Raw genomic sequence first — 13,578 nt, forward strand, 5'->3', positions numbered from 1 at the left:
GGAGGAACCGCTACACCGCCGCGCGGCTCGGCCTCAGTCGTGACGTGAGGACGACGGGCCGCTGCCCAGAACCAGAGCTTTCACCCCCCTCCCCCCTCTGACGCAGAGCCTGGATCAAAGAGGAGAGAGAAGCTCCTCCTGAGATTGCACAACTGCTGAGAATTTGGCTGACACTGTTCATGTCTTGACTTACACACAAGGTATTGAAGGAGATGGGTCACAGAAATTCATTTGGCAGAGCCCAAAGAACAAATCTTGCTATATTTTAGCACTTTCTCCTTTCTTCCCCCTTCTTGGTCTTGTTCTTCTTCTGCTTCTTCTTCCACAAATCAACCAAAAATGAATCCAACAAGAACTGTACAGCATAAATATATTTATTGTAACCATTAGGAGGCGAGCGGAAGACAAAACGAGGAAGCCGTCAACGGCTGACTGTGCGTTTCTGACGAGCGCAGGCTCCTCCCCCTCCGTCATGCACTCATCCCCTCAAAGACCATCTCATCCGAGCACAAAGATCAACTAGAGCGAGAACACAGGAGGAGTACGAAGATGAAACGGTGGCGAAAGAAAAAGAACTGCTTTTTTTTTTTTCCTATGATGAAAAGTGTATTGTACAGACGGGCCTGTATAGATGTAAACTCTGTTCAGCTCTGGCTTTGTAAACTATGCACTGTACGCCCCTGTGTAGTTTTTAAAGAGGCTTGTTTAGCATGACGCATCGACGGAGACTCGCAGCCCGGTGAGCTGATCCAAAGGAACAGTGCCGGGTTGCATCTGGTCTCCACTATGACTTGGACACACTGTTGCCACCTGCACACAGAGGTGAGCAGGAACAGAGCAGGACTGTGTTTTTACCTTCTTTCAATTTGTGCCCCATTCATTCTGCGCCACCTGATTTAAACGTCCCATATTATGCTCATTTTCAAATCTTTATTTTTTAATCGAGCACTCAAGTGAGTCGACCTCTGTTAGTTAGCAGCCTGTTTAGCCCGGTGTTTACCACCTCCTAACAGTTTTAGCTTCCCCGCTAAAGCAGGATTTAGCTGTCTGCATTATACCTCCACCAAGAGTTTGGAAAGTGAACAATACCACAGCATCTATGGTTAGGGGGGGTGGTCACTCACATAGGAAGGGACATCAGGGATGTTTCACTGCCCTTTGTGATGTCACAGTGGGCTGATTTCCCGAAACGAAGCTTGTTGAAGAAGGATGGGTGTTTCTCACATCTGGGGAGCTCAGCGGGAGGCCAGAGACGTATTATTGCAAACATTATGGAAATTCTATGTGCATAGTATGGGACATTAAATGTGTGAAAGAGTGTATATCAGGGGTCACCAACCTTGTTGAACCTGAGAGCTACTTCACTACTGGGTCATATGAAGAGCAACCAGTTTGCTACACTCTCCTGGAATAATGTATTTTCTCAGTTAGCCTTTAGTTATATATTATTATTATTATTATTATCATTATTACTATCATTATTATTATTATTATTATTATTATTATTATTATTATTATTATTATTATTAATGATACTGATCTACCTGAAGACAATGATCACATTAAAGAGTTCTAAATAATTAGACGCATATATATATATATATATATATATACGCAAAATAGACGCAGCTCAATGAGTTGTGCTATTTTTAGAACAGGCCCACTGACACCACGTTGGTGACCCCTGGTGTATATGTTGTGCTTGTGTGTGTGAGAGAGCAAGATGTGTGTGTGTGTGTGTGTGTGTACCTCCTTTGCACTGAACAGCGAGGTAATTATTTATGTGTACGCCGCTGCAGCCGGAGCCCCAGACTGCTGCTGCTGCGGCTGCTGCATGTACAAAAAAGAAAAAAACTGTGTGCAAAAGGCATCCACGCACACGTCTGTGTCGGCACAGCTATTTATAATCCCAACGTATTTATTGGTTTATTTATTAGAGTTCATTTTGTATTGATTTTATTTATTACTTTGGCTGCGTGTGGCAGTCGGATCGTGCTTGGAGGACGAGATTGCTGCCAGTAAATTCCCATTTGAGGCGAGTTTGTGTTGTACAAAGACTTCTAGACCGAGGCCGTCTATCAATCCCCATGTTAGTTTACATGCACACTAATGTTGGTCCCAAAATGATAACATCCCAATCAAGACGTTTCCATGGCGAGTGGAAGCAATTACTCTACTGTTATCACAGATAAACGTGAAGCTACTTTGCAGAATTTCCCTTGAATTTTTTTCCAGCAACAGACAAACATCTGAGATTTATTGAACCCATTCTCATTGATTACTAAGTACCCATTAGCATTTCGTAATACTTGGAGAATTGCACCACAATATGACAACATCGACAATACAACCTGATTTTATCAAGCTGGGAATCCTGTCACAGAATGATGTTACATTAGTGTGCCTCCAGATTGACGATTCACTGATTTGATGCTCCCAATGTTGGCCAGTGAAACTTAAGTCTTGGCCCGCAGTTGCTTTGATTGCAGCGACCCTAGCTGCTCTATCATGCCAGTTCAGTGTGGTGCACGTTATGGCTCTGCAAGGAGAAGAGGATCATCTTCAACCAGAGCCGGAACATCTCTCCGTCACCAGAGTCTTATTATTCCGCTCAACTGTACAATATCATGGGCGAATAGTGCAGCCCAGTGTGGAATCGGCCGCGCCATGTCTCAGTACCACACGGTTCCTGCGGTACACTGGTAAACTGGCGGTGCAGTTCAGGGATCGCCCTTTAGTCTTCCTTGCCATCCATTCCCGCGACGCTGCACACGCAATGTGGCGTTTCCAGGGTATCCGGACCCAGGCCCCACTGTTATATTTAACGAACCTGTTCTTTTAATTCTAATTATAGCAAATGGCCCTTTGGTTCTACGAGTCATTCTTTGTAGTGTGCAAGTTATTATACCTGACAATAAACTGAAGTAAATGGGGAAACAAGTATGTGGTCGTGGTGGTTGGTTTCCTGAAGAGTTTAGTTTAGAAGTGACTGAGGATTTTGAGCCCGGCAGCAGTGGACAACATTCCCTCTGGGTTGGTAACGCAAGTACATCCAGTCATCGCCTCTCTGACGTCAAGCATTGTAATCATAGCAGGTAAGATTATTCTCGTCCAGGCATGGGCAAACTACGGCCAGGGGGCCATATGTGGCCTGTTAAACTCTCTAATCCGGCCCAACGAACTTGAAGAAATTCTATTAATAGTAAGTAAGTAATGAAATAGCTGTATTTTATAAATTTTTCAGTGTTTTAAGAGTCATTCCAATAAAGAGCTAAATACTGTTGGGGCTCTAAGACAGAGATTTTGTGATAACTTTTGTTGTTGTAGCTTTTGTTCATTATTTAATTGACATTAAAGCACGTTTTCTACATATCCCATGATACATTTTTCCCCCTATAAGAAACAGGCTCCTCTGTCTTAAACAGAAAGGGTCTGAATACAAACTGAACATCTGAAAGAAGACCTCCTCATACTGTTGGGTCCTCTGGTTTGAACCACGCCACTCTTAGCGGACAATAGTACAAACATTTGTCCTCTATGGCGTTAAAAACGTCTTGTTAAATGGTGCACTTTCTCGCTTAATACCCAACATTTACTACCGTTTGCAAACATAGATGAGGTTGCCCTCCAACTCAGTCCGTCGGCCGTCTGCACAACTACATCTTCAACTGAGTAACATCAGACCCCCGTCCTCCTTTGACCGACTGCGTCTTCCTACTGCGTCACTTCGTCTTTGTCGATGTGATTGAGACCTCTTGCGGCAGAGGATCCCCCGCTGCGTCTTTGATTGAACTTGTTTCCACTCGCAGGGGAGCGCGCGGCACGCTGCGTTAAATAAAGTCATGATTAAAAATCGGGGGAAAAAATAGAACAGAAAGTGATTGTTAGATCAAGTTTTCTGTGGCGTGCACGTTGTAAAGGGGCGGCGAAATTAGCATCAAGCAGCTTTAAACCTCGCTCAATGCATTGCTAACGCCTGTGCAGGCGGCGGGCCCAGCTGGCTTCCCAGCGGCCTTCCAGATTATTCTGGTTGGGGAGGGGGGAGGAGGTGGTGGGGAGCGGTGGAGGGGAGGGGTGGAAAGAGGGCAGGTTCAACAGTGCCGGGCAGCTGCCGATAGGGACGGCCTTCCTGTCGGGATTCCATTCTAATGCTCCCACTCACATAAATAGATAGTCTAGCGCTTTCTGCAAGCATGTCGGAGGGAGGGGTGTGAGTGAGGGAGGGGTCTGGGGGGCGGTGGAGGGAGGGCTCTGTGTACAGGGGTGGTGTCAGCCCCTATAAAAGCACTCAGCTGAAAGCCACACGGCACATTTTGGGGGAAAAACATTTCCAGAGAGGCCGGAGGGCTTTATTTGCTGTGTGTGTGTATTGCTCCTGCAGTCAGAGACTCACTCCCACCAGCCACCCACCCAGCCAACCCTGCAGCCATGACCGAGAGACGCATTCCCTTCACCCTGCTGCGGACCCCCAGCTGGGACCCGTTCCGCGACTGGCAGCAGCACAGCCGGATCTTCGACCAGTGCTTCGGCATGCCGGCTGTGCCCGGGGACTTCCCCTCACACCCCAGCACCCACTGGCCGGGCTACATGAGGCCCCCCGTCCTGGCCCCGGACATGGGCCTGGTGATGCCCCACGGCCCCCACGGCGCCATGATGTACCCGGGGGCCGTGATGGCCCAGCAGGCGCACGCCCTGTCCCGCCAGATGAGCAGCGGCGTGTCGGAGATCAAGCAGACGCAGGACTCGTGGAAGGTGTCCCTGGACGTCAACCACTTCTCGCCGGAGGAGCTGGTGGTGAAGACCAAGGACGGAGTCGTGGAGATCACCGGTGAGCTTTCCCACCAGTCGTTCTTTGAGATTCCAGGTTTCGGTTTTAGTAGTCTGTACTCGCCCTACGACTGCTAAAACAAAACAAAAACAAAACCCATGCGATGCAGCGCTTTGGCTGAGGATCAGAGCACCGGGAGGTAGAGCAGTATTTCTCCCTCGGAACAACTTAAGAGTGTTTTAAGTGGCGCAGAGATAGATTAAAGGGAAGTTTTTTTTATCTTCACCAAACATTGCAGGCACTCCTGCACGGTTATGTAATCCCCTGAAACAATGTAATGTGCTCCAGTGTTCTGGAGGGTGGAGGCTTTTTGGCAGAGCACTTCGCTGGGGGATGTGGAGCGATACACACAAACACACACACACACACACACACACACACACACACACACACACTTCAACATGTGGGGAGTCAACCTTCACAGTTCATCTCTCCATAAAATGTTTTTTTTATGACCCACAAACACTCATGACACACTACAAAAAAACTGTGGGGGGAAAAGAACTGCGGAAGTGAACGCTAAGCTCTGAGACCCTCTTTCCCACATTCCACATTGCCATCCCCTGACCAATCATCCGGTAGTGGGTTTTGACAGACAGTGCTTGTCGTGTCTGGTACTTTAAAAGGCCTTCTTCATTGTCCAGGTCCAGAGCCCGGCTCAGCCAGTAGCCCACCGCTGAAAGACAAACACAGACAGGAACGCTCCAAATAAGCAACGTCCGGGACTCGGGCCAAGTCCAGTGTGCCACCGCGTGAGCCCTCACAGGGATCAAGTGTGATCATTCTCGCACGACATCATCCGATAATCTGCCAGTGATTAATGAAGAGTGCTGTGACGCACAAATGGCTCTAGGTTTATTCTCATGGAGCCATCACAGGGTCGGTATCAGTGACCTGCCCGAGCCTGTTGTCACAACAAACGTGACCGTATCAAAGCCAGACATTGAGGGGCAGTGTTTCCAGACTCTGTCCTACAGAGACAGCACTCTCTCGCACTGTGGTCGTGAGGATGGGGGTGGGCGCCGCCAGAGCTAAAAATATCCAAGGCAGAAGCCTCCAATAAATAGCGCAGCCGCTATACCCCAAATACATTGTCAGTGTGTTCATCTGTTAAATCTCACCAGCACCTGGTGACCAGAGCAGAGCAACCTGGAAACTGGTGGATTGACAAGGTTGTGTGAATCAACCTTGTGATTCACACAAGGTTGAATCACTCAACCTTGTGTGAGTGATTCAAGTCTGAGATCTTGCGCATCCATCTTGCCAAACTCCAATCCAAAGCATTTTCAGATGCTTTTCACAACGGTTAACCAATCGCTTGCCTTTCAGTTGCAGATATTGCAAATTGCAAGCTGCCTTTAAAAGACCAGAGGAAGGAGATGCAGTTCAGCGGTTGCTCATTAGCTTGGATGTTGCTTTAGCATCAGTTCTCATGGGTGGTGTTATTAACATCAGAAAAAGCAGTGAATGAAAAGCCACAGGACTGGTAAACTTTCTGAAACTAATTATTGTTGAAGTAAAAACTTTCTTTGGTGGAAAAGATGTTTTTGCACTGACCCCAAAAAAGCTTTGACAAGGGTTTAGTTAAACACGGCTCCCCTCAGGGCAGTAGCGCGTGGCTAATAAAGCGCTGAGCCGCTGTCTAGCTCAACTGGCAGTCAAAAAAAAAATTCTGATTGGTCTGCTGGAATTTTACACATTTGGCCAATCAATTTACCAGATGGATTGAAGTAAATTGAGCCCAACAGATTTGTAAAACAATCCATCTGGTGTGTCAAGTTTGCAATTACCAGACAGGGTTGCAAAAAGAAAAATTCACCACGATTGCTCCAGATTGTAGTGTCATCAGAATAGTTGAACATCACAGCTTGTCATGCGTTCACTTCTCGTTATTTCATTATGTAGATTAACACATGATGTTGTCATGTACAAGATAAACCACCGGGCGAAACAAACTTTACTTTATTCAGCAAGTGTCGAATTATTCGACTTCCAAATGCTTCTGTTTTTTTTTCTATTCACACATCTCATATATTTTTTGTTTGTGTCCTCAGGCAAGCACGAGGAGAAGAAGGACGAGCACGGCTTTGTGTCCAGAACCTTCACACGGAAGTACACGTGAGTAGCATCTCTAGGTTCACAGACCAGGGCGAAGAAAAGCCAATAAAAGTTGTTGATCACGCTGACAAAAAAAACCCAAAAAAACTAACCAACATTAGAAGGACTTTATCTTTTAAGGGATGGACAGACTTTTTTAAAAGAGCCTCACAGGAAGTTTGAAGTTGAATGGGTGGGTATGTGGATCGGTGACCATCATTTGTTATATCATCAATATCTAAATACTTAAGCAAGGAATTTGAAAACTTTGTAGCCTTGACATGAGCCCAAGTAGACACAGCAAAAAAATAAATAAAATAAAAAGTAGTTTGAAAGTGAAATATCCATTTAACAGCTCACTTGAAAGAAGAGCTGCTGCTGTGCATTATCATGGAGGAAATTCATTCCTCACACTCCTTCCTGATTCCTGTGATTCTCCTCTAATGTGGCTCTTCGGTAAGCCTGCCTTTATTTTTGGGTTGGTCCAGCCTGTGGAGGGCTGTCTGCTGCTGATAGCTGAATTTCATGCTCTGAAAAGCAGCAGCAGCAGCAGCAGCAGCAGCAGCAGCAGCCTTCACCTCCTTTCACTCATGGCTCTGCTGGTTGGCTTCTCAGCTCAGTGGTGCTCTGCTGCCATCCAGGGGCCTCAGCACACATAGAAAAAAAGATGACGCTGGGCTGTTTGGGATCTCATCCTGCCCACACAGAGGAAGTCTCCATCAGAAAAACCTTGAATCATCACCCGTTTTCCCCTGTTTATTTGAATTCTTCAGGTCTTTGCACTGGAGCACTTCCTCAGTGTGATTTTTTTTTTCTCGTTCTCCTTCTCGTTGCTCTCATCCAGGCTGCCTCCCTCAGCCAACATGGAGAAGGTGACCTCGTCCTTGTCCCCTGAGGGCTTCCTGACCGTGGAGGCCCCCCTGGCGGTCCCTGCCATCGAGTCCTCGGAGACGTCGATACCCGTTACCGTGGAGAAGAAGGCCGTGGACAAGAAGTAGGAAGGCACGCCTCTCTGCGACGCCTTCCTCCCCACCACACACACACACACACACACACACACACACACACACACACACACACACACACACACATTCAGATTAACATTTCACTTGCACAGCGAGCTCTCAGAAAGGTCAGAAAGCGGCTTGTGGCTCCTCCCCAAAGTGGGCGTGTCTACACACAGCAGAGAGGGAAGCGAGAGCAGTGCCCTTGCTCCTCTGCCCCCCTGCCCCCCTGCCCCTCCTCCCCAGCCCCCCCTCTGTCTCTGGTAATGATGCAACCCCAGCTGAGCGCGCTGTGTAAATACATCTGCACCGACGCCATATGCCTGCACGCTGCCGATGCAATTACTGCCTTCATGGAGGAGCGGCGGATCCGAGCTTAACCCTGCTCACCGCTGCGTCGCCCTCACACACGCTGCCTCTCACAGACGCACACACACACACACCCACAGGACGCCCCGCGCACACAAACTGTACAACAGCGGTGATCTTGCAAAGCAAAGAGAGGTCGGATGCTTGGGAGTGAGCGAGCCCACTGCGCCCTCTCTGGCCCGGATGTGTCCTCCACGCAATAAAAGAACAAACAGCATGTTGTGTGTCTTATTGCACTTGCTTGGATGGGGGGAGGGGTCTTTGCAGAGTGATGATACCCGCACTTACACTCACCGGCCACTGGCTTTCAGTAGTTCAGTGCATTCAGGCAGGAAGACGCAGTGAAGACAATGTGCTGGAGTTTGAAGCCTGCATCCGAATAAGGACTAAAGGAGATTTAAGCGACTTTGAACATGGTGAACGTGGTCGCTGATGCTGGAAGGTCTGAAGTCTGAAGAGTGTTTTACAATCTGCTCATCTACTGGCAAACACACAGACACACACACAGACATCTGGGGTTTTGGAGAATGGTCCCGAAAGGAGAAAATATCAAGTACTTGCAAGGTGTACCTCAATAAAACTGGCCACTGAGTCGGTAGGCAGCTGTTAAACACATAACAGCCACTTTATGAGCCACATAAATGTATTTATTTATTTATGAACACCTGTTCACCTATCCAGGTGTACCCGCGTGATTGGCTGCTAGCATCAAGTAGCTAATCACATGGTGCAGTGCATTCAGTGCATTTAGGCTTGCAGACCCGGTTAATGGAGGCTGGTTGGTCAAGCGTCAGAATGGGGGAAGAAAGGAGCAGAAGCAGGAGGGCGCACAATCCCACAAGACTGGTTTTGTGAAGGTGACGTTTAAGTCAAACGGCCTCAGGAGCCATCACGTCTCAATCCAGTGGAGCAACACCAACAAATCAGCAGCAGTTGACAATAGCAACCGTGTCAAGGACAAACATCTCATTCCAACACCTTCTTGGGTCAATGGATTCAGTTCAGAAGGAAAACAATGTTCATCCTGGTGCTTACAAGAACCTGGTAGCAGGACCAAGTGGCTGGTGAGTGCACTGTGGGTGTGCAGTTATTTCTGATTCATGTCAAAGAGGAGTGTCAAGACTACATTACTGCTGCTGCCTGTTATTGCAAACTGAGGAACAGTGCCCCCATCAGGTTTACCTCGTGCCTACACATTGGAAAACATTTTTTTTTTTTTTTTTTAATGCTTCAGAGGCTTCATCAGAACTCCCACCATGAAAAAAAAATGTCTAAACATTGTGCCATTCTGTCACAGTTTTTATTGCATCCACAACATTATTCTTCATAATATTTGCTGGATTATGAACAGACCACTGCTCATTAAGCCTTAATCTGATGTGATGGGTGGACAACTGCCAGCTCTTTATTTTAACAGAGTGAAACAAATGAGTTCACTGACACATGAGATAATTTTTCCATATGTACTGCAGTACGTGCAAGGGAGGATTTATGTCATATGTGTGCACTGAAATGTTTCCTTAAGCCCCCAAAATTGCATAATCCCATCATACAGAGAGTCTGGGCTGAATTTTTCATGCACAGATTGATGCATAATTAACGGAGATGTGCTCTCTGCCCGTCGAAAACGCTTGCGTCGTGCTAGGAGAGGAATCAAAGTAGCGCAGCGTCAGAGGTTCGATTCATGTGTCTGCACCCTTTTGGAGGCTTTTCAGAGTTCACGGTAGCCTGTTAGTCAGTCTGCCGAGCTGCAAGATCGCCAGTTTGATGATACACTTGGAAGTTTGCATCACGACTTGTGCATCCGTGGCTCATGGCTGAATCATAGTTTCTAATATCATCATTAGGTTGTTGGTATATAACTTGATTATTCAGTTGCTGACCGCAACTGAATAATCAAGAAGAGGCATCACAAAAACTCCTTATTCCAACTTGTACAACAATGAGCCCGGCTTTCCCTTTAAAATTTACCTTGACCTGATATCAATTGGAATCCCAGAATTGCTGTCAGGCAGACTTCCAGGTGGACTGCACGCTTCTGAAGTCTGACCAGAGCCGTTTGAACCAAGTGACTGTGGAGAATTCACAGGCAGTGATGAACGAACAAGAATTAGTGTGTGGGGAAAGTGGGGAAACAGAAGTGTTCTCAACTGCTGTGGCCTGGACTCCTGTGAGGGACCTGGGTTGTGAGTGTTCAGCCTAGGGACAGAATTCTGTCAAGTCTGCAAGACAATTGTGTAAAAGAATGAACACCTAGATGGCGCGGCGTTCAACCTTGACACACAGCTGCAAAATAAACAGGTTTAAAATTACCCTATCACTGATCATGGTTGTTAGCATGCTTGTTCTGCACATTGTTATTATTATTATTATTGTTATTATTATTATTATTATTATTATTATTATTATTATTATTATTATTATTAGGTTCTCTGTGAAATTCTTGGACTTTTCTGGCAAAAATGAATAAATAGGGATAGAAAATAAAAGTAATAGCCACACTTAACCACAGCAGTTGGCCTTTGTTTTCTTTCTTACATTATTGTCCTCCTCCTCTGCACTCAATCCCACCCCCTGCTGAAGCTTCCGTCTCATTAATAAGTGGACAGAAAAAAAATCCAAATTCAACATTTTATGCAAGATAAGAGACGAAAAAAAAGGGTGGTGGGGGGGGGGGTTTATGAAAATGATATGTGCAGAATAACCTTTAAAGCCTCGAGGTGGTGGATTAAGGGATTTCTTCTTTAGCTCTGGTGCTATCAAGAGTGATAAAGCAAAGTCTCAAAGGGCTCTTGCCAGCTTCCGTCACCTTCCACATTGTGGCTGCTGCCGTCGTGGTCGTGCTGCTGCCAGGTGACTCTGTGGCGGGTGGCGAGCTGCCGTCGTTCCAACAGTAGGGGGCTCTGTTCGCGTCTCCGCGGCAGGGCCGACACTCCCACGGCCCCTCTGGGTTTTATCACTGTCGCGATGTTTTAACGAGCATTACATAACTTCACGCCGCTCACGAGCGTCACGTCCTGCTCCCGTAGGTAGCGTCTCTCTACTGTTCCCTCAGCCCTTCAGGTGCTGGAACCTTGATGGAGGGAAAACTGAGGAGCGCAGCCCGGCTGCAAATGGCTGAACGATGATTTGTGACAACACAAAAGAAGCAGGCAGGCCGACAAATGGGTTGTGCGTAGGATTTTGAGTGACTTGCGCGCCTGCATGAGCGCACGGCCGGCGCCGTGCGTGCCTGGCCGCCGCTGCGGGGAACTGGGCCACGGGCAGCCACTGGAAGTGACATCACCACTTCAGCGCAACACCAGCTGAGGGTACACCCTTTGTAATCAATACACTGCATAGCAACTTCATGTATGTTTGTGTGTGTGTGTGTGTGTGTGTGTGTGTGTGTGTGTGTGTGTGTGTGTAGCCGGTGAATGTGGAGCCATGGTGTGTTGTTCATGCTCCAGTTGACCGCCCGGCCTGAGAGAGAGAGAGAGAGAGAGAGAGAGAAAGAGAGAGAGGGAGAGAGAGAGAGAGCGACAGGGAGAGAGAGAGAGAGAGAGAGAGGAAGAGATAGAGAGAGAGGTGGTGGCCGCCGCTGGATTTCATCACTCCCCTTTTTTTCTTTTTCTTTCTTTTCTTTTGCTTCTTCCCTCCCCGTCAACTTCCAGCCATTCATGTTGCGTGCCAGCCCACTAATGCACATTCTAAGTCTACTCCTGACTCTGGAGAGCTGCAGGGGAGAATCTATTTATAGCGCCCTCTGCTATGCACTGAGCCTCCAGCTTGTTGTATAGTTACACAGGGTAGATAGATAGACATGAACTGGTGCCCACCCCCTCCCCCGGACCCACCCTCTGACCCCCACGACCCCAGACCTACAGCCCGGCAATTTGTCTAATAATAGAAAACACTCCACGATGTGAAAGCTTAAAACGTAAAAGGTCTCTTGTTGTAATCACTGACTGGGAGCCTTGCGTCCTCCATACAGTCAGCTGTGCCGTGAACGCAAGGACTGGGCGGGTGATGCCTTCAGACCAGAGCGCACTCTCTCTCAACCACTTAGCATTTCAGCTTTTCCTCCTCCATGAGTCACCGTTTCCTCGCAGTTTAATGCAGCCTTAAATTATTCATGCCAATCCCCATCAATCCAGCAGCCCATCCAGCCCTCAGCGCTGCGAGTAAGTGGCTGCTTGGCTGGCGGAGGGCTGTTTGCCACCAGGCTGCCGATTGGACTCTTTCTCCTCAGGCATCTCCAGTCAAGCCGCACTCAGTGTGTCAGGCTGAAGAGGTTCTAGAGGTACTGGGGTTCTCCTCAAGTGTTGTTAGTCTGACTCCCTTCAGCTTGATGAACATCTGTGTGGCGTGACACCAGAGTCTGTAGTTGAATACACACAGTATGCAAAACAACCTTTCCTTTTCACTTGAATACAAATGAATGCTACACCTATGCAGTACTGTTGAGTCAGGAGATTTGAACAACGCACAGTTTTCATTGCTCATCAGTGTTACGGTGGAATGTTGCTGTCACTATATAAATGTTGTGTGTGTGTGTGTGTGTGTGTGTGTATAATGGTTCTGTGATCACCTTGATCATTTTCTAATCCATCTCTGCCTGATGAAGCGCCTGATTGAGCGCGGTGACGTCGGCACGTCGCTTTTTCGCCGCGCGATCGCGCCGCTCAACCGTGAACACACGAGCAGGCGGACGCACCGGTGTGATAGGTGAGCAGCGAACGCCTCTCGGCGGTGCATCAAAGGAGGCAGCAGGTGGCCTTCCCACTTCCTCTTAGCAACAGCTGAGGGTTGGCTACTGACAGCCACCTTTGGCCCGGTACGTCGTCCAATCAAATTGGAGCAGGCTGGCTGGCCTTTAACCAATTAGCACGCAGCTGCTGTTCAATAATTACTTCAGTCTGCGTGATTGAAGGCGTTAATTACTCTAATTGGAGGTCTTCTCGATACTTCCTTTGGGTCAATTCTTCACTTTTGTCTTCCATTGGCTTAATGGAGTTGATTGTCTTGAGAACCACGTGCGGTAGCATGATGGGGAACATGCACCATTTCAGCTTTGCTACACGCCTCGTCTTATCACAGGGAAGGCCATTGCACGAATTCCAGTCAAGTTATCTGTGATTGGCTTATTTGGAATCACCTGTACATCATGTTTGTTTCACGATGGTTGCACTCAGTAAATACTGGCAAAAAACATCTCTACACACGAGCATTGATTGTAAAAACCAAGTATTGGATGTTTGTCGATAGGAGTCAAACATATTAGGTTTTAAACGTTAAGCC

The 13,578-nt window shown here is 47.5% G+C and overlaps 2 protein-coding genes across 2 annotated transcripts in view; both read left to right on the forward strand.

Moving 5' to 3' along the window:
- Positions 1-1,469, forward strand: part of srrm3 (serine/arginine repetitive matrix 3) — a 72,265-nt gene extending 70,796 nt beyond the window's left edge. The window contains exon 14 of the mRNA XM_076020128.1: positions 1-1,469. This exon is cut by the window's left edge and continues 263 nt beyond it. The gene's annotated coding sequence lies outside the window, so the exon portion shown is untranslated.
- Positions 1,470-4,301: 2,832 nt separating this feature from the next.
- On the forward strand, positions 4,302-8,515 carry hspb1 (heat shock protein, alpha-crystallin-related, 1). The gene is made up of 3 exons (XM_076020151.1): positions 4,302-4,828; positions 6,883-6,946; positions 7,770-8,515. The coding sequence occupies exons 1-3, from the start codon at positions 4,429-4,431 to the stop codon at positions 7,921-7,923; spliced, it is 618 nt and encodes a 205-aa protein (XP_075876266.1). The 5' UTR covers positions 4,302-4,428; the 3' UTR covers positions 7,924-8,515.
- Positions 8,516-13,578: the final 5,063 nt, after the last annotated feature.

Source organism: Nelusetta ayraudi, unplaced genomic scaffold (genome assembly GCF_046127955.1).
Source record: "Nelusetta ayraudi isolate G7.1 ecotype Tasmania unplaced genomic scaffold, CSIRO-AGI_Nayr_v1 ptg000011l, whole genome shotgun sequence".
In the NCBI taxonomy this organism is placed as follows: Eukaryota; Metazoa; Chordata; class Actinopteri; order Tetraodontiformes; family Monacanthidae; genus Nelusetta; species Nelusetta ayraudi.

What these genes read in the sequence shown, in the direction of transcription:
- hspb1 (XM_076020151.1), top strand. Translation starts at nt 4,429, where the DNA reads ATGACCGAGAGACGCATTCCCTTCACCCTGCTGCGGACCCCCAGCTGG. An exon ending in CGGAGTCGTGGAGATCACCG is followed by an intron (nt 4,829 to 6,882) that starts GTGAGCTTTCCC and finishes TTGTGTCCTCAG; the next exon opens with GCAAGCACGAGGAGAAGAAG. An exon ending in ACCTTCACACGGAAGTACAC is followed by an intron (nt 6,947 to 7,769) that starts GTGAGTAGCATC and finishes GCTCTCATCCAG; the next exon opens with GCTGCCTCCCTCAGCCAACA.